General features: G+C 38.5%; 1 protein-coding gene across 4 annotated transcripts in view; it reads right to left on the bottom strand.

Annotated features, from left to right (window-relative positions):
- The window catches only part of HEATR5A (HEAT repeat containing 5A), a 53,781-nt gene that overhangs the window by 26,239 nt on the left and 2,225 nt on the right, over positions 1 to 25,317 (bottom strand). For all 4 annotated transcript variants that reach the window (XM_010133993.1, XM_010133994.1, XM_010133995.1 and 1 more), the window contains exons 3-16: positions 20,521 to 20,629; positions 19,850 to 19,999; positions 19,417 to 19,588; positions 17,302 to 17,462; positions 15,022 to 15,277; positions 13,762 to 13,917; positions 12,713 to 12,963; positions 9,649 to 9,760; positions 8,612 to 8,764; positions 7,409 to 7,508; positions 6,549 to 6,658; positions 2,242 to 2,405; positions 1,968 to 2,143; positions 833 to 938 (exon numbers count right to left, since the gene is read on the bottom strand). In XM_010133993.1, the coding sequence (XP_010132295.1) occupies positions 833 to 938; positions 1,968 to 2,143; positions 2,242 to 2,405; positions 6,549 to 6,658; positions 7,409 to 7,508; positions 8,612 to 8,764; positions 9,649 to 9,760; positions 12,713 to 12,963; positions 13,762 to 13,917; positions 15,022 to 15,277; positions 17,302 to 17,462; positions 19,417 to 19,588; positions 19,850 to 19,999; positions 20,521 to 20,629 (2,176 nt within the window). The remainder of the gene's footprint in view (positions 1 to 832; positions 939 to 1,967; positions 2,144 to 2,241; positions 2,406 to 6,548; positions 6,659 to 7,408; positions 7,509 to 8,611; positions 8,765 to 9,648; positions 9,761 to 12,712; positions 12,964 to 13,761; positions 13,918 to 15,021; positions 15,278 to 17,301; positions 17,463 to 19,416; positions 19,589 to 19,849; positions 20,000 to 20,520; positions 20,630 to 25,317) is intronic.

The following is a 25,317-nucleotide window of genomic DNA, read 5'->3' as shown; positions in this document are numbered from 1 at the left end:
AGTACAGGAATCAGAATACGGTTTTCTGTCGGTCACGCAAAAATTACCAGACCTGCAGAACTGCCCCTTTTACACGAGCAGTCTAACTCTACAGAAGCGTACATCATAGTACTACATTACATTACCAACATTCTGATTTTAAGAAATAACTGGAGAGATTGCAGTAGAACCCAATAAACCAAGACACTAGCATAAAAATCAGGAAAAGATATCAGAAGAAACCCAGTGAAAACAGAATAACGACATAAATAAAAATCCCAGTCAAAAAAAAAAAAGTATGAGCAAAAGCTACAGCAGTTATCTGGATTACATATTGAATATGCCCCATATACCAGTGTTCTACAATGAAAACATTATTCTGAAAACATTTTGCCTTAGTTGGAAGAATGAAAACTGCATATGAACAGATGAAAACAAAAATAAAGCATCAGGAAAAAGCAACAAATGGCAGAGTTATGAGATTACTTTACCAATCATTACTTTTTCAATTTATAAGAAATATGAAAGAGACAGTGATAAAGACAGAAATTAGACAAACAGAAGTTTCCCATCTCCCTCCAATTTGAATGACACTAGTATAATAGCGGATGACAGCATATTACAGTGTACTAGAATGGTTTCCTTAATCCTTTAACATTAAAAGGAGGAAAAAATTAAACTGCGACGCTTCAGCACTTGAGAAAAGTGTGACACCACAAACAAGCATATTATTACAGAAACCAGGACTGATCTTCACCTTGACTGTTAACCAGAACAAGGACTCCTGTGTGGAGACATTTGAACCAACAGAGGCCATGCTTCAGTAACAGAGAGAGAAGCAAAGGAGGTTTACCTTTAAGGAAGTAGAAAAGGCGGACACAACATTTAGTTGTACTATTTGTTGCCGTGATCCTTTTGTTTGTTTTATGGAATTCAACAACTGTTCTAACACCTGGAGCCTTAAACAAAACAAGAATAGAAACCACAGAACTAAAAACTAAAGAATCAAATCAAGCATTTTTAAGTTACTTTAAAATATGTAACAAAGCCTATATATAACAAAAACAGAGGTGGAACGAACCCATCTAATTCTTGCGCATTTTTCTTCAATTGGCATCCCCGTCTACTAGGAAAAAAAAATGTATTCTCTATAGAACAGATAATTACTCAACAAACATTAACTTTGTTTCCTTATACATATTCACAGATCACTCATGCCTAAGTAGCATTGGACAGATGTTATTATAAACAACCGTGTCTGGGAATGATGCATTTTGACTCACAACTGAGAAAAGAGGAGGGAAAAGAAAAAGAAGAAAGAAAATGCAGTTATCTGCAATTAGTTCAGGTCTTGGGAAACAGGTGAAGAAAACCAACCAGCAACCTGGTGACAGTAGGAACAAAAAGTGCAAACAGAAAAAACCCACAAAACCCCAAAAGCAGTCAGTGAAGACAGAATAAGGAAGCAAATGTGTGTCATAAAGCACGTGGAGATCTGACTGGCAGGTATGTTCATATACAAACAGCTGCCTCAGGATGACACTAAATCCCGAGCATTCTCAGGACTTCTCGTGAAGACTCAGAACTCGCAGGTTATGCACTCATCTCTCCCAGGAAATCACAAACCGTCACCACCTACAACGATCTGGATCCAAGGTCTAACTACAGTTGGCTTTCAAAATATGAAGCTGTTTAACTTAGAAGCAACTGATTTGCTCTAGCACTGCATTCAAGAAAACTACCAGCAGCACACAGAATAAGCCACAGCATACAAAAATCTTGAGGAACTTCATGCCTCAGCAATTGGCGTGCTTATAAATGTGAAACGTTTATGTCTGAATTTATTACTCTGAAATATATTATTCCCATGGTTTACAGATTCCACTTACAGAACTGATTATTTTTTCAAAATTGGGTCTGTGTTTAAAGTCTGCGACCATCTTTTTTCATCTCTCAAAATTCCCCAACAGTTACGGTGACTACTTTACCTGCGAGATTCTGCTACATGGGAAAACATAACTCCAAAAAGACGAGTTGCTGCGCTGATGACAGACAATACAGGAGGTAGTGGTTTAGGTACTGAATCACCTTTCGCAGCTTTCTCGTAAATCGAGTAAGGGTCGTACTCCAGGCTGCCGCCAGCTATGCTGTTACCTAAAAGGAGCTATAAGAAAAAAAGTGATAGCTGTATTTCTGACCAAGCCAAACCCAGCGCTGACCCAAACTAGAACAGTACCACCATTATACTAGGTCAAAAAGTACCTGCTCTTCGATAAATCGGTGGTCAGTCTCCTGCAGTAAGGGACCAAGTAAAAGGAGATCATTCTCATGACAAAGTGGTGGAAGCAAGAATGTGGAGGCATCAATCTGGCTATCTGGGACAGTCAAGTCAGCCACTAACTCTTTTAGAACAGCACAGAAGCTTCCTTTAAATTAAAGGAAAAAAAATACTGAAAAATTTTGGCTAATTACTTGCCACAAGCAACTTTGGGAGCAAGATATTTAAAGTGAAATAGCAACATCCATCTAATGTTTTTCTTAATGGAGAACACCCTTGCTACAGGGGGAACAGCAGAGCATTACCTAAAATAAGCAAACTAAGGCCATACAGCAATGTAAAAGCTGAAAAACAGAGACCTTTACCTTTACAGAAGGCACAGTGCCATACAACTGCTAATACAGTACGTTAGTCACATTTACAGTTAGAGTAGAGGGAAAAAGGCAGTTACAAGCACAGACGTATTTTCTCCTATTTCCTGAAAATTACTGCTGTGGAATGTATTGCTTAACCATGCAGGAACACATGGACTTGGCAAGCAGATGTAATTTAAAACATCCATAAGTTTGATATACAACCGAAAGCTGCAGAATGAACTCATTTCAGGAGTCTGCACTCAAAAAGCAAAGCATGAGGAATTTACTGTAGGCTACATTATGGTAATTTACACCGGTAGAAAAGACTTTCAAGTATTTCTGTACATAATATTTCAGACAAGATTGGACGTTATACATAAACAGCAACATTAGGCATTCCAAGTTAGACTTGTTAAAATAGTCCCCACAGTGAGAGCACATTGTGTGCTAAACCACACACAATGAGAAAGGTCTGGTTCATCTGGTAAGTAAACTTTGCTGAAAAACACTGCAGGACTGATCTTAAAGAATGTACACAGTCTTTTTGCAAATACTATATAAGAATTTAGCTCCAGAGCATTAAGATTGCAAAGGCAAGTCCTCATGAACTGGGAAATATCAGCATTTAGCGGGGCTTAACTCCACATATCCGGTTCTTTTTGCTATTAATCCGGTTCAGTTTTGTTATTAGATGATCACGCAATTACCAGTTTGCACTAAGGTTACTTAAAATTTTTCACACGCTTAAGTTCCAGAAAGGGAGATGGCACAGTTAGCACCTCATGAGCACAAGCAGAACCACTGGAGCTGGTAGCTGCAACCAGCTATTTTACCCTCCCTGCATCTCAAATGTGTTCTGAGAATGCTGACTTCCTCCCCGATACCCCCCAAGCTCCCGTCCCCATCGGGCTCCCTCCCTGCAGGCACCTGCTGCTTTACCTGCCTCCCTGACTAATTAGCAAGTATGTCATTTTTCCCAAAATGCTTAACTCAAATCTGAACGCAAAAAGTTAGCACGATCAAATATATGTGTGAAAGGCACAGAAATCGAGCCTTTTTAATAAACACAGTAAGTAAACCAAGAAACTGCTCTTTCCTTAATTATCGTAGATCACAATTTAAAAAATTAATTGAAAAATCCCCCTTCCATGAAAACAGCTTTTCACATATAATTTAATGGAGATATGCAGCAATTTTTAACCAAATTAACATTTATTTTAGTCTCAGATACTTGGCCATCCTCAACGTCTCAGCTAACATTATTCCGACGTAAAGCAGTTCAAAATTCTGAGCCAGAATGCTGTTCCAGCATTCCAGCTATTCATCTCATCCTATTAAGAAAGGGAAGTGAATGCTTGTGTTCAATTTTATGGTTTAGACTGTGGAACATAACAAGTACAAAAGCTGAAGAATGAAAAGAACCTTAATGAGGTGTCTGACAAAACAAGTTAATTTCAGATCACAGAAAACATCAGCAAATCTAATAATCAAAATTCAACTACTGAAATGGTTTGTGTGAAGTGCTCAAATTGGACGTTGTAATAATTAAAATTTTTACATTAACTCACAGGAAATAAATGTTTTGGCCTCAAAAACATGAGCACATTATAATCCAAAAATCTAATAACACGTGAAAATGGTCGCTAATATGTATCATCATCTGAAGAAAAATCCAGTTTTTCTCAGCTTAATAAGTTCATGCCTTGCATCAGCTGAATTGCAGTCTTAACTGTTCACACATGACGGAAGACCACAACTAAAACATGTTAAATGTATTTCACTGATGTTCAGGTTAATGTATTCTTCTCTTATCTGTCATTGCTGAAATAATGCAAAAAATCCACTACTCATGCACGCTCACAGCAAACCTTCACAAAATTTTGCTGTCTGAGCAGACACTGATTTTTCGTGATGACAGAAAGCAGTAAGAGAAACATCAGAGGAGCAGAAAGCAAGCAGGGAAGGACCAAGCAGAGCCTAAACAAGTCCTTGTATTTTGGGCCTCAGAAATCCAAAGGTTCTATCTGAGAAAGAGGCTTGGAGCTATGAATAAAGAATCCGTTTTCAACTGTTTATTTTGCTGGGTGCATTGTTTTGTTCCTTTTGTGCTAAAGAAAACAAGAATTGTGCATTATTTGCAAATTCTAAAAGCCTGAGTTACAACTCCTGGTATATGTCCTCATCACAGCTTTCTCAAAAAGAAACAACTTGCAGGTTTCTAGCCTCTGGCTAATGACCCGGATCAAAGACAATGGAAAGAAAACAAATAAAACCATGAACTGGTGAAAGCTTCTCATTCAGTGTGTCACTCTGAGCCATGGAAAATGTGCCAGGCTGTGCAACACAAGAGACCTCCTAATGTTCCTCCAAGTGATAATGACTAAAAAAGCATCCTGAGTTCCATAAGCATATTGTTTCCCCAAATAATTTATTTTTAAAAATCCTAGTAATTGAAAAGACATACAGTTTTTGCATTAAGTTGTCACACTGGAAATAGCATAGAAAGAATGGTGTTTCCAGCTTCACCTTCAAAACTTTTTTTTTTTTTTCATTTTTAAATGATGCATACTTCTGTTTTAAAACACATAATAGACCTCGAAAATAAGCTCTGGCAGTACAGGCACTTCCATCCCTTCCCCACTCCCACATTGCTGTATTACAAATGGGTGGACACCTCTGAGACTACACCTCACAGACCACCCTCTGCATTCTCAGGCTATTTACAAAGCTTTCAGCAGGGTGACCACTTCTTTATAACTAAACCTTTTAAGCTTTTTCTTTCTTTCTTGGTTCTAGAATGCAGCTCCTTAGCTAGGATGCTCTCTCACAAGAGTCAGGCTTCGCAGGTCACACTGCGAACCACTGTGTTCTCTTCAATAAAGTAAGACCATATGCAACAATCCCAAACACCAAGAAACTGCCAAACCCACCATACCCAAATATCTGTATTCTATCAAACACTGGCCCTGTAACAAAGGAACAAAAGAAATAACTTGCTGTAAGGGATGGACGTGTCATTTTCAGTCTTTAAAGCTCAAGTCACAAATGAATATTATACACTGTGCTTCCAAGTGTTATGTGCAGATTGGACTGTGACAATTGCTTTAAGGCAAAGGTCAGGGATTTGACCTTATGAAGATCCACTTAGCGGTTACCACTAGATGGAGCAGATTATTTGAGTAAGGATTCCCTCCGGGACACAGCCAATTCAGCGCCTGCCTGGCCCATGTCCTCTCTGTCCTGATGCAATACCCTGTACTTCTCTTTACAACTGTCAACCCCAGTCTGGTTCCTAACTCCTTGGCAAACAATTTAAAGGTGACAAAGGTATTTCATGTTTTAGCTGAACTGTTAAACTCGTCCAACCACAGTGCATAGTTACTGGATTAGAGGATTAGACGTTAAATACTGCTAGTCATGTTCTGCTACAGGAAAGTTAGTCTGTCCCCAGATTTTGTTGAAATTTTTCTTTAAATGTGAACTTTTTATTCTCAATCTGCACAGGATCTGATTAATATATCTGTCATATATAAGTCTACCGGAAAAAATTAAATAAAGTTCTTTCAATGGACTATACAGAATTGGTTTACGCTAAGATTTCACCTTTTCCATTTAGGATTCAATGGAAAGTAAAACAGGCATCAAACAGTCAATTCTTCAAATAGTTTAAAATGCAAACTTTCCTACCTTCAGTTTTCAATTGAAAATAGGACAAAAGTCTGTATTTGTAATAGGAGAGAGGAAAAAAGGAAGATCGTGAACACCAAAACCACAGTGACTTCACTAAAAAAATCATCGAATTTAAACAGGGGAAGTAAAACTGTATTATCGGAAAAGGTGGAACTAATTCTTGCTACCTGAATATATGTTAAATAAAACTTCAGAATGAGCCTACGGTATTTTTAATGGGTTTCTCTGTGTAAGGAAATACGTACCTTCATAGGTCTTTGGAGGCAGTACTGATAGTAATTCATAAAGTTTATGTCTGTAAACCGTTGATGGTGTTTTTAAAGAATTTCCATATGATTTATATATTGAAGAAAGCCTTAAAATATAAAAAGCACATCAGAGATGGTAAAGACTTCAAGCATTATGCAAGACTCTGATTTCATTTGTACCACTCTACTGAATACTTTTAAAACCTACACATAAGTACAGTTTCGATCTGCGTTACCAACAGCTGAAGCAAAACAATTTACTTCACACATTCTGACAAAACTTCTGTTCTCCACTCCCAGTCACTATAAATGAATAGTTTCCGTTTCCTTTGATCACACTTATGTTTGTTACAATTAACTGTTTTGGGGATATCTCTCTCTAAACTAGAGTTTAGAGACCAAATACATTATATCATTACCTATTCTGAATGCAAAAGTTTAAAAATTAAAAGACTCTTTCCAGCTTAGCTCTGAATCTAAATATGTCTAAGCTTTCTGTCCAAGCATATTCTTTAACTTTGTTTTTTGTTTTATAAAAAAGGACCGTGCCTAAACTCAAATGTGTATGTTTGATTAAAAAAGCAGAATAAAACCACTAACTTAACAAAGCCATGCAGTAATTTCTTCCTCAGATTTTTTACACGATACTGGAAACTCTAAGACACATTATTATGCCAGCACAAGTCTCCAGCTATACAGTGCAATTCTATACTCGACTTTTTGAACCCTGAAAATAAAGTTCTTTAGGAAGTGCACTAAATCAAATACAAGGAGATTACTCTGTAGCTTTTCAAAACCAGAATCTCATTTATCAGTTTTATCAGAATCTCTTTTAACAGTTTTACACACACACTTACTGTGTCAGTAAATCAACAGCACTTGGGAGAGGAGGAAGAAGTCTCTGAACAACTTCATCCGTAAGAAGACCAGCACAGTGGGAAACAAAGCTTTTGATAGCTAGAAAAGGAATTGGATTTTAACTTACTTAGTGTAAGATAGCTAGAAGAAAAAAAATCACATTAGTGAAGTAATCACACTATCACCTCACTAATAACTTGGAAGTAGAAGAAAGCATGCAAAAAATTCTTAGAATATTTTGACCAGTCATTTAAGAAACTGATAAAAATCTCAGATAAAAAATACCATATTTGCAATTGCACTGTTTCGGTGTCTCAGCTTGGATGTTCATATCCTGACTTTTAATTGCATATATAAACGCAAGCATTTTTTTTTAATGCATTGAGTTATGGGATATAACTCAAATTAATGATAATTCCATGATAATAAAAAAAGAAAAAAAGGAAGGATGATGCTCAGATGACCTACTGCTTACTCTGCTATTTAAATAGCTTAATATTTAAATTCAGCCTAATTACTTTAAGAAACAACTTATAGGTACACAGGCACCTTTCATTATTTACAGACAATTAAACTTGAGTTTAATTTTCAAAAAGCACCTAGAGAATATACAGTCTTAAAGACCTATTTCCAAATGAAAAAAAAATATTTAAAGGTTAATTGTTTAGGTTACTTCCAAAAGGAAATAACTATTAAATTCCACACTTTCCAACAGATTTCAACAGTGAGAGAAAGGGGTGATCACAGTACTAGGGTTCACGTGTCTGCAATGCAAAGGACCTTCTAGTACTCTAGAACACATGAAACACATCACCGGAGTCATCTCTTGGAAACTTAAATTCACAATATTTCATGATGAAAAACTGCAACCTATGAGACAGCAGCCATCACTCTTACTGTGATGGGCACCTAAAGCAAGAGAAGAAAAGCACCTTTCCTGGTACCGTGTACTGCTGGGAAATCGACTGATTGAAAGACAAAGAGGAAAAACCCTCTTGAGCTTTTTGCTTGTTTGTTTTCTAAAAATGAAACACACACACACATATGTATATACACACAAGCATTTACGTTGGGGAATGAATATACCCTTTACCATCCAGGGGAAAAAAATCAATATGAATATCGTTGTTCTTTCAAAAGGAAAAATGAACAAACTGCCCAATTATAAATAGGCAGAGAAAGACACAGTCAGTGTCGCTTACCACAGAGAGCACCAGCACGACCTTCCAGTGTTACTTGCCAGGTAAATGAATCTCCTCGTGTCTTCTCGGTTTCTAGGTCTTTGGGAGATGACGGAAAGATGCACTTCCACAGTAACAGCATTCGCGGCAGATGGTGTTGGACAACTGCAGGACCTGTAAACATTGACAGTTGTCATGCCGATGTAAGGATTAATAAAATTAAATTTTCTCTTTGGTTCTTTTCTCTATGGTCACAAAATTTTTAGAGCTGTGAAGAAAACTTTATGCTACTTTCCCAGCCTTCTCATATATGATTTTTCAAATGTTTACAGTCTTGGTACTCCATTTTCATACATAACTACATACCCACTGAGCCATTGACCAGTATGCCACCAAGCCAACTATAATCTGTTTTACTAAGTACAGACCCTGCAGATTACCAGCATAAAAAAAGAGGTGTAATAGTGATGTTCAGAAAAGCAAACATGTGTTATAGGTTAATGCAAAAGGTGTGTTTTCCCTAATGTAAGAAAAAAACCGGGAGCTGTTGGGCAGAAGTGATAGCTGAAAGCAGGAAAGGTGCCTTAAAAATATGAACAACACGGGTAGAATACATTGTTCATTAGTAACTTAGTGATGGATAATCTGACCACTAATAAACATCTGAAAGTTCTATAAGATTTCAACTGCCCGACGAGGGAAATACAAATGATTAGTTCATTTTGTGCTGGGACAGATGTTAAAAGATCTCAGTGTAATTGTTCATGACCACAAAAACATGTGGTTAGATTGACTGAAATTTATCTGTCTTCTACATTTAATTAATAGTAGTCCCACTCAGGCACTGGTTTTCAGACACTACTCCTAAAGAACCGATGGCAAATTTGAAACAAATTATTTTTATTTTACAAAGTTTTTCTAAAAGATTCCAAGCAACATTGGTTTTTTTAGAAGTATTTTGCAGTGGTAAATTAAATGAAGCATCAAAAGAACTGAAGTCAGAGACAGAACACAGAACAGCTTAATGTAGTTTCAGAAAAATTGTAGAAAGCTACTACCTAATGTCATGAGGGCAGCTATCAAGAGCCATCCAGCCTGCGTCCGCTGCAGTGATACGTGACTGTTCTGAGAAGCAGAACACAACAGATCTTCTGCTACTGCCATGATTACCTTCAAAGTTAATGAGAAAAACAGAGCATCAGCACCTTAGTAACTACCAAATGTTTGTTCAATACTATTTGCTGTGACACTTAATCCTATTTCAGCGTCCCCAAACAGAACGACATCTCACCCTTACACTGTGGCAATAAACTCAGGCTTGTGAAGCTGCAATGACTGACTCCAGTACTAGTCTAGGATGGCTTCGACAGGTCTGCGGGGTACTAGGTAAGTTACAGCGCTGCTTTGTCCCCCTTCTTTTATCAGCAGTAAAACGATAGTTGATAGTTCTCCCAGGAATACGTGTTGTAAGGATAGAAGCATTCTGATACTCTATTCATGTCACTATGCAGAAAAAGGATAGCACGAGACCTGCGAGAAGGGGCAAGAGGGGTAACAACCTTTTTATCCCTGTTTTAGAATAGTCTGTCATTCTCTCTGGCACTTTTTAAATCAACAAATGGTATGACTACACAAACAAGTTAAAACACTATAGTCAGAATTAATCCTACCTTAGCTTCTCTGCACTAACTGCACGTGCCTACCATCACGTGCTGAACGCAAGGTGATGATCCGCACTCGGCACCAAAGCACAAGCTCCCATTAACTGACATGGAGGAACACACACTGTATTCCATGTAGTCAGTAACATCATTAAAAGTCTCCATATAGACAATAACTTTCTGTAGTATTTTTGCACAGTATAATTTATTTGGAGAGTATAGACAACATCCTTCTAAAATTTATTTGCATGCTTATAAAATGTCATGAAAGTTTGCGCACAAAACTTTGCTTCACCAATGTTTGAAATTTGTACGCTTGCAAAACTTCATGAAAATATTAGTTTCCCCAATTCCATAATGCTATCAGATGGATGCAAATGAAGACATTTATTTTTATAGACAGAGTTAAAACATTTTGATTCTAAAATTAGAACAGTACGCTTGTTAAATATACTACTAAAAATCACTAACAGTTTAATATAAGTAAACTACCTGCGAAACAAACATCCTACAACGGATTTCATTTCATGAATTCTGACAATTTTTCTGTCTATGTCCTAGGAGAAATGTCTTATTTTTGAAGGAATTTTAGCACATAACGCTAAAGATCACAAGCCCACTAATGATCTTGTTTTCTTGAATGGGTTCCACCTGCAACTCTAGCAGAGGAAAACGTATTAATATAAAACAGCTTCTGTCCAAGTCTCTACTATCTACACTTCGTATTTCTTTTTCAAAACTGCTCTATTTCACACTGGTCTCTTTCAGCTCCTCAGAACAGGAGCTAGGCTGGAATCTGGCAGTGTTCCTAGGAGAGAATGGAAAAGGGCTTTTGTCAGCTCCTCTGTTCTCCCTCCTGCCAGCTTAGTACAGAATAGTGTTTTCTCACACGCTTTTCCGTGCCCTCCCATACCTCCTCTGGGCCCTATGTCATCCGATTCTGTTCCTCTAAAAGAATCTTTGTCAAGTATTCAGTTTCTCTGCTAAACAGAAACTTTAGGTCTGCTTAGGCGTATAGTATTCAAATGGCACTTCTTATCCACACAACTGGGCAAACGATTCTCGCTCTATTCTCTCCCCATGAACATTCAGTAATCACAAGGAAAGGTTTTTAAAAGATAAGAAAAACATTTATAAATTGTTTCATCAGCAGATGGGACTTTGAATGTTGAGAACTGCAGCTAGCAATGTCTGTTATGGAGGGGCGTGGAACGTTAGCACTTAACAATGCGGAAAGGGTGGGCTGGAATCCCTGCAAGGGACATTTTTCCTCATGTACTGAAGCATTCCTTTCATCTTACAGTGGTGTAATACAAAGAAAAAAACCACAATCCTCGAGCCAAAGGGTGCCAATTCTTCTCTAATGTCCACTGGCTCCAAACCAGGTATTTTCAGAACTGAGAATGCAAGTTTCTCATTGTGCAGAGAACTAACACGCACTGCTGACACTTGGGGAGCACCACGGTTTTCCAGCTGTGAGTAACTCCATGGATAGAGTTCTCACTGAGGTGGAAGCAGCTTCTTCCTCTGGTCTGTATTTCTATATCTACATGTCCCTAAAACTTCAGAGCACGGCATAGGCTGTCTGTGCTAGTGGAGAGACTGGCACAAGCATCTTGGACTATGTTAATGCAGGAAACCGGTTTCTGTTAAATTCTGCACAACAAAACGAGAGCGTGTATCAACTGGACTTTTGATTAATGATTTTCCAGATAATACATAATTGCTGTTATTGTTGTAAGCACTGACTAAACTGGACACTGGAGAGTTACTGATGGGCCTGGGAAATACTAATTTGGTTTAATCTGTGGTTGAACCAGTTTTACCTTCCAGGAAACTTATTTCTAACATCGCAGCATGCCCCAGGACTCTATTTATACTTCTAAGTATTTTTTTATAAAAGAAAGATCTTTTCCTTTGGCAAAGTCTGGTGCATGTCAGCTGTACATACTCCAAACTAGCCTCTTCTCACCAGTAACACTGCCGAAATGTCAGCTTTCTCATTTAAGCCAATGTCAAACTGGGTCAGAATTGTAGAAGGTTTGATCTTGCTGTAAAGAATTAAGTTCAAAATTCTGAAAAATGTAACTCTATTCAAGAAATGTTTTTTCCAGGTAAATCTTTTCTTACACTGTTCTGTTTAAGTCTTCACAGCTCCACAGAACTGACCTCTCCCCCAAAACAACAAACTTCTCCCCTAACAAATCTCTCCATTAGAAAAAGGTAGTGGTGCGAGTGGTTAATAAAGTCATTAGTGACATTTCCTGAGAAATTCACAGTCCTGACATGTAAGGAAAACACTTGCTTATTTGAGTTACAGTATGCTTCAAAATCCCCTTCTTGAGGAAAGACAGTATCTCATCACCGTACTGAATTATGTCATTGTGTCATAAAGAACACATGCAAATACCACTACAAAAAAGTCAAAGAACTGCCTGTAAGTAAAGGATTCGGAACATACCTTCCCTTTTCCATGTGGAATTCCTAAAGGACAGTGTTTTACTGCACCCAGCAAAGCAGCAATAGCAAAACTGTAGCCAGTTACTGCTTCCGGGGAGGACTTCAACGCACTAAGACGTTCGACGCAACGATCCAACAGCGGGGACACGTAGGAGGGCAACGCTACTGCAATACAGCGTAAACACCAAGCTGCTGTGAGTCTCACTGAAATGCTGGGGTGAACAATGACAGAAATTACTGCTTCCAGAGCTCCTGAAAAATAAAATGCATAAAGACACTTAAGAAATAGGCCAGCAGACTGTCAAACAAGCAAAAATGTATACAGCGGTCTGGTGAACGTGCCCTATCTGCTTTCTGTACTTCTCTTTAAAAAGTAATATTGATTTTACTGTGAAGAATTTCTTAAAAAATTAAATGCTTCAATACCTTTCAAGAAAAGTTAACATGAATGAAAAGTAACAACATGGAGAAAATCTAACATACTCCGCAGTTATTCACCAACATGCATGGAAAATATCTGTAAGTATTCTTGAGAAAGGAGAAATCCATGCAGTGGAAACAGATGTCCACTTGAACCCATCCTGAAAAAATGCAGCTAAATGAAAACAATAAAGGTAGATGAAGACACCCAGCTCAGTCAAACTGATTTACTGTAAACGAAGTGTTGGACTTTAAATACAACACTTAATGGAGTTAAATTTGATACTTCTCTCTTTTTTTTAAATTAACATACTAGTACAATACAGAGAAAATACAGAACTCTTTGGACGATGCCTGAAGATTTCCTGCAGTATGTCAGGTGGGCAACTTCCCCTCTTCTTTTTTTTAAATTTTATTTAGTGGAAGAAAAATGGGAAGTATGAAAGAACTGAGGAGGCCCAGGTGAGGAGACTGCATGCCAGAAAAAAGGTTGCTCTAGTCAATGCCAGACAAAGGATGCCAACAAATTTGAAAGAATTGACAGTCTAGCCATCAGAAATCACAGAAGATCGCAGCAGACAAAGGAACACATTTTGTACTCCAGTTCACAGAATGATTCAGGGCTTGTACCTGTACTGGAGTCCTGCAGTAACGGTGCTGCTGTAGTTCCCAAGCCATGGATGAGACTTCCGAGTTCCTGAAGTGCACACACAAGCACATGCTGACTTGCTGTTACATCTGTTGTACTAATTTTTGTTTCCAAGTTACTGTCACTCATTGCAGCATCTGATAACACAATATAAGAAGATCCCCATGAAATAGTTACCAAAATGAAATTAACAGATCAGAAGGATTTTGCTACGGTAAGTTGTTTATATTACCAAAAAAGCTTTTATTATTGCCATTTTTATTACTGACCAAACTATTTTCATAAAGGCTTACCTTCAGTGAGACAAGTACTCTATTACTCAAATGGATAGTGCAGTAATGTCCGTGGGGCAGGAGGGCAGGTAAAATAGAAACTACCAAACTGCTTATCTTGTAGGTGACAGGGAACAGCAGCTAGTAAGAAGCACGTTATTCTCAGCCTCCCCAAAAGTGACTTGAAGAGGCCATGTTTCGATATAACTTGCCAGATTTTACTACATAATAGGAAAAAAGGAAAGGGAGGGCACGAGTGAAATAGTGCGAGAGAGTGAGAAGGTGGGGGCAAGGACTAAAGAGGGAGGGAAAAATCTGGGGTTTTTTGGAAGTTCATCTTTTGAGTCACAAATGATTATGTCAGTTTAGACATTTACCATGTAGGTATTTATCTAGGATACGATACGCAGCTGTACATCAGAGGACGATTGGTTATGCACAGCATTCTCTTTCTTTTTCCCTACAAGAACAACGGTGGGAGATCAGCAGCTTTTTCTGGAAGCTGTGTACAAGACTTTACCAGTTTTCTCCAGCAGAAATGCTCATTTTGTCAGTTAGGAACAAATGCTTCTTTTTTGAACCATCAGTAGTGTCAGCTGCTCTGAACAGGAAGGCAGAATCTGGCTATGTATTAACTGCCAATTTAACTTATTTTACAATATTGTCTATATTTTCTTACTGCATATATTTATATATTCGTAATTAGTTAAAATTATATTTGCCAGGGAAGAAGTGTTAAAAAAGATGTTTACGCTTGTGTGGGTACAAACATGCAGAAACAGAGACACACACAAATGAATTACCAGCCCAAGCTAAAAACAAAGCAGTCCATCCAAAGCCCTCTGCATTATTATGGTAATAAAACAGCACCCTATATTCTATTTCTGCAGTCTCTGAATTAGGAAATTGGACAATCGCTTGAAAAAAGAAAAACAGAGGCCCAAATGGATAATCTTGTTAGACCCATACCCACAACTTTCTTCAGTTTCCAGATGGCCTGACAAATCTCCTTGGCAGCTGCAATTTGAGCTTTTTCCCCAAGAAGGCCTCCTACGGTAGCTCGAAGGATAAATGAAACACAGCGGCGACAGCCGATAGCATCCGTCTGACTCTGAATAGCCTTAGGGTGAGACTGAGACACCAGATCTAGAATATGGGAAAGGAAGGCAGAGAAGTTCCTTTCAAGCCATTGTGCTCCTAATGTAGAGACAAATACCACATATGCCTGGAAGAGATTTGAAAAGAAGCCATATTTTAGACTAAAATCATCTGGAAAACCACTGCCAGCTATCCCACATACATTTTTTTTTAACCTCTGCACATTGCCACAACTAGAACACAACTAAACTGAGATTACTCATACATTTATACAACCACAAATGATGTACGTTCTCACTTTCAGATAGCTGCAATTTTGGGGGATCTATTGAAGCAATTCAAATTACACTAGCAGTATCGCAGCATGCTTTGACTGCAAGTTAATTCAAGCTGCTTGGTCATGTTATTTCCTTCCAGAGTGTGAGAAATGGCAGTTTACCCTGCACAGGCACTTGTTATGTAAAACGCTGTGTTTGGTCTCACTGAACAACAGCTTCCAGCTATTTAACATTCTGCACATGAAACCCAAATTTAATGTATGAATGCATTCTAAGAACCACTATGTTACAAAACTGTAACCCATAACCCTGAGAGAACTTTGTTATTACAGGCTTTCAATTAGGGAATATTTGCAGCCCCCAAGCACTGCTCTTCATCTCAATGAATTTTAATTGTTTGCCTTGCAGTGGAGGTGCCATGAAAAGAGTATGTTTGTCACAACAAAGAGAAAATGCAGAGTCACTTTCCAAATCTAATCACCACAAGACCATCTATTTTGCCACATAATATGCTCCCTTACAAATGCCTTCCATGTGCATGTTGGACTTTTAATGAATAGATGTGCTACCATCAAGTAAAGGGAATACAAAAAAAAGAGAATATGCAAACGAACACGCAAAATTCCTCACAAGGAAGTTTACAGCTACCACCCGTAACAAACGTCCGTAATTTGCCTCATACATACTTAGTCTTGTGTCTAATATTAACAACAAAATGATTCACATAAAAGAAGGTGCTGTAGGAATTCTACTGTGAGAACCTGTGAGCATCTAATAGCTCTTGAAAAGTACTTCTTAGACTTCATAATGTACTTGTACATTTCCTCTGTTTTACAGATTTGGAAACTGAGGAATTTAACAGGATAAATGAACTTGTGGAGAGACATACTGGCATGGCTACACTTTGAACTACATCTTGATCCTGACTGTGTCTTGAGCAAATATAAATCCTTTTTCCATATGTAAAAAGTAATCTCTAGCATTTTTCTTATCTATCTTTAAATTTAAAATTAGCTGCAATTCACATAATACATTTTATAATTGCAAGTGTTTTCTACTCACAGGCACTGATACATGCATGATTTATCAAGTTTTTCTTCCAGAAACATTGCACTTTTTAAACTGTTCCGATACAGTTAGTCTATCCCATCTAGCACAGGTGCTATTGTGTTAATGTAGAAATGCATGAAAAAGGAGCCAACCTCCAAAAACCAGTACAAAGAGTCAAACCATTGAACTATCTATTCCTGGAAAACTAATAAAACCACCATGTATATATAACACTCCAGGCATCTGGCATGCATTTTCTAGGCAAATAGTTGTCAAGGTATTATTGTTCCCCAGCTTTTCTGTCTCTCTGCCAAAAGTTAGTGCTTCCACCTAGCACGATCCGAGCATAGAAGACAATTTGTCAGCACCTTCTGTCTGTTTCAGTGCAAAGTCTGGCAGCTTCTAGCAGTAATTCAAGCTAATTTACACACTTTTTGCACTGCAGAGGTTGAAATGCACTGAAAAACGCCCTTACTGGCAAAGGGGATGCATCAAATAGCTGTGGAGACTGTAACATGTTGAAGTAATCACAGCTGTTGGATAGGTGAATGTTCATCATGACCTTTAGTCTTGATTCACAGGTTTAATGCTTGAGTATCTTCAAATTTTGAAAATGTTAAACTATCAGGTGAACAACAACCAACATCAGAATTATTTTTTCTTTTCTTCCTAGCATAACTCAAGATGTAAATCCTTATTTTAAAGGACACAGATTTTGTCTCAGATGTAAACAAAAGACAAAATAAGGGACATACGGGGAGCAAAACAGTTATTGGAGGAGCGTTTAGCAATCTCAGAAAATCGCAACTAAGGTAATCCAAACCTGGGTGACTCCAACTCTAACATCCCTGCTGACAGAACTGGTCCCTTTCAACATATCGCCACTGGCTCGAAGAAATCCACAACTTCCACGCAGAAATCCAGTTCCCAACAGCTCCATCGCTTCTTCCAAAGAGATTCTGCGGTGGTTATGCCTGGTGGATGCTAAGCATAAATGTAAATCTTTAGAGGAACAGCTCTGTAAAATGTATTACATTTTAGAAGAAAAGTTTAAACTCTCAATTGTTTTAGAAAAAAATCAATAGCACAATCAAATCCAAATACTGTTTGAGCATAATTTCACAACAGAATTTAGCTTCACAACAGCAACTAAGACATTTTAGGACTCAGTGCTCCAGCAAACCACAACATTTCTCAAGTTTTTCTGCTTCAGCTATCTTTAAATAGTTTAGGGTATCACCTAATAGGCACACATACATTTATCCTTCCTCACTATTTACCAACTAATCTAAAAGTCCTTTTGCAAAAAGGTCTGTGTGGCCTACTCCTACCACCCAGAGCTTCCTGAAAGTCCTGACTCTAACCCATGCCAGCTTAGCACCAAAGAGAACCTCTACTCCAATCTCCGGACAGGGCAGATAACCCTTCTGCGATGCTTAGTCAGATAAAGGCCCTGCTACAGCGTCTCTTAGAAACAAAAGCCTCTGATCTTAGTATTAAATTAGCTCTCCAAAAGAATAATAGAACATGTTTGCTATCTTCTGGGAAAACTATTTATCCCTAACTCCTCTTCCGTTGTTTTATTTCTTTATAGAAAGTTCATTTTAAATACATTCCAAGACGTGTGTGTGTAAACTTAGCACGATGACTGCACATTGTGCAAACTCAGTGACCTACAATTTTACAGCATTTTTCAGTCTCTTCCAAGCATTCCAATGGGAAAAGGAATTGAGAATTTAAGATAATCGTGTCCCAAAAATAATTGAAAAAAACAATCCAGTATCAGCAGGTTATTGGATACAACGCAGAGATTTCAGGACTACGCACTTCTTCATGTACTTCTCCCTCCACCTTTCCCCCAGCCCCTTCTAGCCCCCACCTAGCTTCTGTCTCACTTAGCTCTAATGTTTTTCTAACTAGAAATAAAATAAAAATGACCAAACAGTTGACGAGCTTCTTACATGACCTTATCTACGCACTTTAGAAATACAGCTGCATTGCTTACAAAAATTAAACTATTGAGTCTAAGAAGAGGTCAGAGTATTACTTTTTTTTACGTTATTGGGAAAAGATACATTATGATTGTAACACAATAATTCTCTCCAAAACAATTCCTAGAAAAATACTTTATAAATCAAGACTTCAGAGTCTCCAATGCAGATACACAGCCTCAAGAATTTTGAAAGGCAGTAAATTAGGCTTAAAGGCATATAATTTCATCATTTGCTGCCTATTGCACCGAAGGTCATCTCTGATGCCATTAAAAGCAGAACAGTCTGAAACACACTTATTCTGCATCGTGTTATATTTTGCTTACATTACAGTTAGATATTTAGCTTTGGGCTCCTAAGATTGGACTAAAAAGGCCCAGTCTGAAAGACACCAAAGGCTGGATACTTTGTGCCAGGACGCTTCAGCTAAATCAGGTACCGCCTGTCAGTAAAAACTGTTACACGCTCTGTTGAGGGAACACGCTGCATGTACGTTTCTGCTTCTGATCGCATTTGTACTGCTACACAATCCAGCTGTGGTATTGGTGACTGTGGAGAAACAGCTTGAAGGTATCCTGACCGCTTCAGTTTGACAAAGAGACACTACCTCAAATCTTAGTGCTTTCTACACTGCTTAAACTAATCTTGCCTTTACATTCTTGAGGCTATTAATTTCTCTCCATACAATAACAAAGTAAAATAGTTTTACCAAGTATTTTTGCCTGTTTATTGTTTCATAAAATATATACGTCTACATATAGGTTGACACAACCAAAATGCACAACACTTCACAAGAAAAATGTTACAAAAAGGACCAAACCAGAGATACAAACAGCCAGATGAAGCTTACATTGTGATTTCACTTCAGGCTTCAGAGAACGTGACTGTTACCACCTACAGATGAGATTTTACAGATGAGGCATCAGCAAGCAAAGTACACATTTTACCTGCTGTCTGTTTAGATGTTAGAGCTCTAGCCAAAACGATGCCTAAAAGTTTTGAAACTGCCAATCGTACATCGTAATTGGAACCTTCAAAGGATTTAAAACACAAGGTCACAACACTATCCAGGTCTGTACTCCACATAAACACTGCTTCGTTCTGAAGTTCAAGAAGACACTAGACAAAAAAGAAAATAAGAATGTTTTCACGTGGAAAAGCACTCAGTAAAAATTTCCGTCTGCTACACAATACACAGAATTCACTGTAACAAAATAAGCATGTTGTTTTATACTAAAATAATGTGAATTTTTGCTGCCAAGGCAGTATCAAAGAAGTAAAGATAAGCAAACAGTATATTTACTGCTGCGTTCATCATCCATTAAAACAGAAATTTATCTAAGAAGCTTACTTAACAAAAACAGCTCCTAGAGCCTTTACCTTTGCAGCGGCACAGCGGACGGCCATGGATCGATCCGTCAGACACGATCGGGCGGCTTTGTAAATATCTCTATGGCAGGGGATAGCAGCAGCTCCTAAACCATTCAATATATTTTGCAAACTAAGCATGATTTCATAGCGACCTTGAGACTGAAAAATGAAAAAGAGGAATGTTACAGTTTCGTAGCCCTAACCTGCTCAGAAATACAAAACGCCAACTACTGAGACAGTATGTTGTACTGAAACAATGCTTTGGGTCTTTTAGACTTTCGGAGATCTGTTTATCTTGAAGTGAGTTAAGTAGAACACGGTAGAGCACAGAATGACTATTTTCACTTGCTTATGGAGTTATAGAGCAAGTTAAAATCAAAACACGAAGTATAACCTGCAGCAAAAATGTTCTCTTTAATAAGGCAATTAAATTTGCTAGTTTATCAAGTTATTTTGTGATATCAGACTGAGAATAGCTATGATCCATCCTTTTATAGTTATAATCCATTAACTCTCTAGTAATAGTAATTCTTTGGAATTTAGACACTGATTTTTATCCTATGACTTTCCACAATTTCTTATTTTGGTATCATGCACTTTCTCCTACTCATTGGTCCAGCTACCAACAGTAAACATCCTGTTATTTTTCCAATCATTTTTTAAACATGCTGTTCCAATACCTCTGCATTCTTCATTGCTTTAAGCACATTCCCAACGGTGTCAGTAAAACTGTTTCCCAAAATTCTTCCCAATTTTTTGTATAAATAGCCCAAGCATACCACCGCAGCACTAAAACAAAAGCAAATCCAAAGACGCGTGAAAATGGATGCAGTAAGAGATGAAAGGGATTAAGACGACTAACACAATCAATGGGCAAACAACAAAATAACTAAATAGAATGTCCCAAAAATGTAAGTGGATTATCAAAAGGAAAAAAAATAAAAATGGTCTGTGTGTGGCACATACGGTCTAGGGGAAATGCAGATACAAAGGGTGGGAAATAACTTAGATAATACAAGAATTCAGGTAATACAATTTTCCAATAAATTTTATGATAGGAATACAATTTTCATATCTACCTTTAAACCTCAACATTCATTTCTAATTAAGCATGCCCTGCAACATGCAGTCTATGGCACTGTGCTATGGCAGATGATGGTAGAAGTAGCCAGCGACAGGTTTATTTACAACTCTATAACTAAACCAATTAATTTTATGAATATAAGGAAGGAAATGTATATCTTCAATCAGCTTTCAGCTCTCAGACATACTTAAATATGCTGTCACACTCCTCAGCACCCTCTTCAACAAAACAACATTTTGCTTATTCCCCAACTGAATTCAAGTTTGGTTGGTTGGTTTTTGTTTTAAACCTCATACCAAATACATTCTGAATTACAAAAATGCATTTAAGATTAGCAGTAATTCCCTAAATGAGAAAGCATAATGAGAAAGCCAAAACTGACACTCTTTATCTCTTATCATACTAAATCTTGTTTTAGTTAAAGCAACATTTTTCATTATTCCTTTTATCCAACTCAGTACACACCAAACGTCTGGATTTTAATTTTGTTCGTGGTGCGGCTGGGCATAAAATTACAATTGCACCATCCTACTACTAAATTGATCATCTGATGGTCACAGATACTCTAGCTTCAAGCCTAAATAATACATATTTCACATCACAATCCAAAGAAAGAATATTTAACAAACAAAAAAAACCCACCCCAAACCAGAACTACCACATTACACCACGGTATAACCTGCAAATACGCTTGCACAGTTGGCTGGGCTGCCACGTGCTTAAGCGTTGCACAAATGAGTCAATCGGTGTAGAATAGGACAAGTGGCAATATTTGTTCATGAGTAACATCTTGTCAAGGTAAGAATCCAGCTACTTGTGTACACCAATATTTAAGTTTCTATAGAAGTTAGGGCTTAGGGAGCTCTGCTACTGCCTTCTAGGCTTGTATCATGGCTTTAATTGTCTGGTTTTTTTCCACAAACGTTTCCTCACTAAGTCCATTACATTGTCCAAACTATTGAGTCACTTTATCTGTCAAATCACAAGCAAAGCCAGAAGTTTCCAAGGAGGCCTGTAAATTTATTCAAGTTTTGCAGGGAAAAGCCTCTCTGGCTGCGTTCCTCCCTCCCGAGCAGCACATCTCCATTTTCATCTATGACGCTCTGTCTAAGATACGTTTAAGTTGCTTCTCTCAAATTTTGCCCTAGCAATTGTTCTTGGAAAGGCACCAACAAAAATGCAGACCTCAGATACTTAGATGTGTTGCAAAATAGCATTAAGATCAGCCATGAAAGTTTGCTGGCCAGCCAAATGCTTTTGAAGTGCTTATGGTTTAAAGGCAGCCCTAGCAGACATTTTAAAAACTTTCTAATTCGAAGCATTACGAAGCTGTATTCGCACTACATGACCTGTTTATCTAACAGTCGCATCTCACTCAGTTCTAGTAGGAGGTGAGCACGTAACTAAGGGTCTCTCTAATGTGCTTGTCTAAAACATTTCCATCTTCCACCTATGTGAAAGAATAAAAAAATCATAATTTATGAGATACAGGAACAATCTGCTGGAAATATTTAAAGGAGTTTCCAGGTGAAACAATATATTGTGAACAATGGTGGTGAAGTGCAGCTACCAGACAACATGGGCATGTATGCTAAATAAAGACAGATGGCATACACAGACAACACTTTAATCAAGACTCTTTACCAAGAAAAAAAAAAAGCAAAAAAAAAGCAGCCTTGCTTCACTGAACACAAGAAGTGTTCCACATACTTGCAGACTAGGATGAAAGACTTTACTCACTAGTTTTATAGCTCTAATTATTTTTCTTTAGCCTTCTGTCTTGGTGTCAGTACTATAAGAAATGCCTTTTCCAAACCTTTTTTGAAATAAACCATGTTTTACTACTACCTTTTCTTCCACTTCATCCCTGATTTCCTCTCCTCACTACTGCTTACATACCCAGCAGGATTCTGAACGCTGACCTCTCTCTCTCCCTGTTACTTCCTTGCCTTCTGACTCTGGGTATCTGTTGTTCCTGCCTCTCTTTGTGCTTTCTGCCTTACTGCCAACAGACTGCCATCACCTCTCCTTGCTACGCCAACATCATCCCACTTCCTCCAGAGTGGCATCTCGCAGCTAAAGCAAGGAAGACCCCGAGAGCTCTATCCCATACTAGAACTCATCTGTAATGTTAATGCATCTCTCTGTTGAGGAGCCAGTGCTACAGCAATAATCTACCTTGCAAGAGTAAGACCCTTTCCAGGAAACCTACTCTTAACTCAAAAGACTGCACAAGAGGTCAACTGGAACAAGAGGGAAACAGAAAAACATTATGGCATTGGAAAATACCACTAACTCCTTGTGAACATCTGTTTTCAGGAAAACTCACTTGAGTTGCCATAAACAGGACTAGTATGTGAAGCAAAGGAGGAGGACAGACTCTGCTCAGCTTTGTACACCGTATCATTAACGCACAATTGTCTTCACCATGGGTGAAGATGGGTGTTGTTTCAGGAGTGAAGGTTATTCATAATATTTCTGGACTCTTAAGATCTGGTTTCATTCACATCTGTCAATAACTGCCCACATTTCTCTGTGCTGTTGGCCAGGTTTTAGGTGTTTAGTTATAAACTCAGTTTAGCCAGTTGTCCTATCCCAGGACAGAAACATTTCAGGTGTGTGGGAAACTATATCCAGCTCCCCACTTGGATTAAGAAATGTACCCAATAACCATATTTTGTACCTGGAGATGTACTTGTCTGTTTTACTGGGAAGTCTGTTTTACTGTTTTTCTCAGCACTATTATTACATCCTCCTTGTCTTCAAACACCCGCCCTGTCATAACTGTTATCCATTGCTGGAATTCTCTCCAGCCTGATTTTCAATTGTCTGCCTGGAGATCACCAACTGTCTTCTACCCTTTTGGTTCCTGGTGCACACATACAATATCTAACACTACCACACTCTGCTATATTATGTGTCATGTGGTAGTGAACTCAGATGCATTATGTCAAAGCAGTGGTGCTTCCCAGGGCTCAGTATTGGGCCTTTAATAGGTTCTCTTTAATAGCTTTGTCAATGATCTGGACAAGGTGATCAAGTGCACCCTCAGTAAGTTCACACGTGACACCTGTGGCAACTTGCTGTGATACTGGACACCCAACCTCTGCTGTTGGGGGACATTTTATACACTTTCTCTAATATAGAGGATGCAAAAATGGCACTTTATTGTGTAATGACACAGGGCTATATAGTTCCCCAAGAAGCCTCGCCCATCGTGGGCGGTTACTGCCTTACTGTTACAGCACGTAATCTTCCGACCGCCCACACTGTCCCCAAGTGTTCTGCAACAGACACCAAGTTAAGTGGGAATGTTGATCTCCTTGAAGGTCGGGAGGTTCTACAGAGGGATCTGGATAATCTGGATTGATGGGCCAAGGCCAATGGTATGAGGTTCAACAAGGCCAACTGCCAGGTCCTGCCCTTGGGTCACAACAGCCCCATGCAACACTACAGGCTGGGGGAAGAGTGGGTGGAAAGCTGCACAGCAGCAGAAAAGGACCTGGGTGTGTTGGTCAATAGCCAGTTCAATATGAGCCAGCAGTGTGCCCAGGTAGTCAAAAAGGTCAACAGCATCCTGGCTTGTATCAGAAAGAGCGTGGCCAGCAGGACTAGGGAAACGATTGTCCCCCTGTATTCAGCACTGGTGAGATCGCACCTCAAATGCTGTGTCCAGTTTTGGGCCCCTCACTACAAGAAGGACATTGAGGTGCTGGAGTGTGTCCAAAGAAGGGCAACGAAGTTGGTGAAAGGTCTAGAGCACAAGTCCTATGAGGAGCATCTGAGGGAACTGGGGTTGTTTAGCCTGGAGAAGAGGAGGCTCAGGGGAGACCTTATCACTGCCTACAACTACCCGAAAGGAGGTTGTAGCGAGGTGGGGCTCAGTCTGTTCTCCCAAGTTACAAGCAATAGGATGAGACAAACTGGCCTCAAGTTGTGCCGGGGGGGTTTAGGTTGGACATTAGAAAAAATTTCTTCATGGAGGGTTGTCAAGCATTGGAACAGGCTGCCCAGGGCAGTAGTGGAGTCACCATCCCCAGAGGCATTTAAAAGACACATAGATAGACACGGCTTTGTGGTGACCTGTCAATGCTAGATTAGCGGCTGAACTTGACGATCTTGAAGGTCTCATCCAACCAAACTAATCTTTTTTTTTTCTTGTATTAATGTTAAATAAGTTACTTATGAAAAGCCTTCTTCACCTCTTTTTGTAACGAGCTGTGTTTGTTTGACTTGCTGTAAAGCATGGTTTATTCAATAAGGCAGTATGTATCACAAGGCAGCTTTGTCCACTCACCGAACAAAACCGTAAAGCGTAAACTGGCCTTAGTTTATTACCCTAAAGCATGCTATGGTCTTTAGAGTTCTGAATGATAGCAATACTTTAGCATTC

This window comes from Buceros rhinoceros, unplaced genomic scaffold, assembly GCF_000710305.1.
Source record: "Buceros rhinoceros silvestris isolate BGI_N320 unplaced genomic scaffold, ASM71030v1 scaffold1574, whole genome shotgun sequence".
Classification (NCBI taxonomy): Eukaryota; Metazoa; Chordata; class Aves; order Bucerotiformes; family Bucerotidae; genus Buceros; species Buceros rhinoceros.
This window is presented reverse-complemented; position numbering and strand designations above follow the sequence as displayed.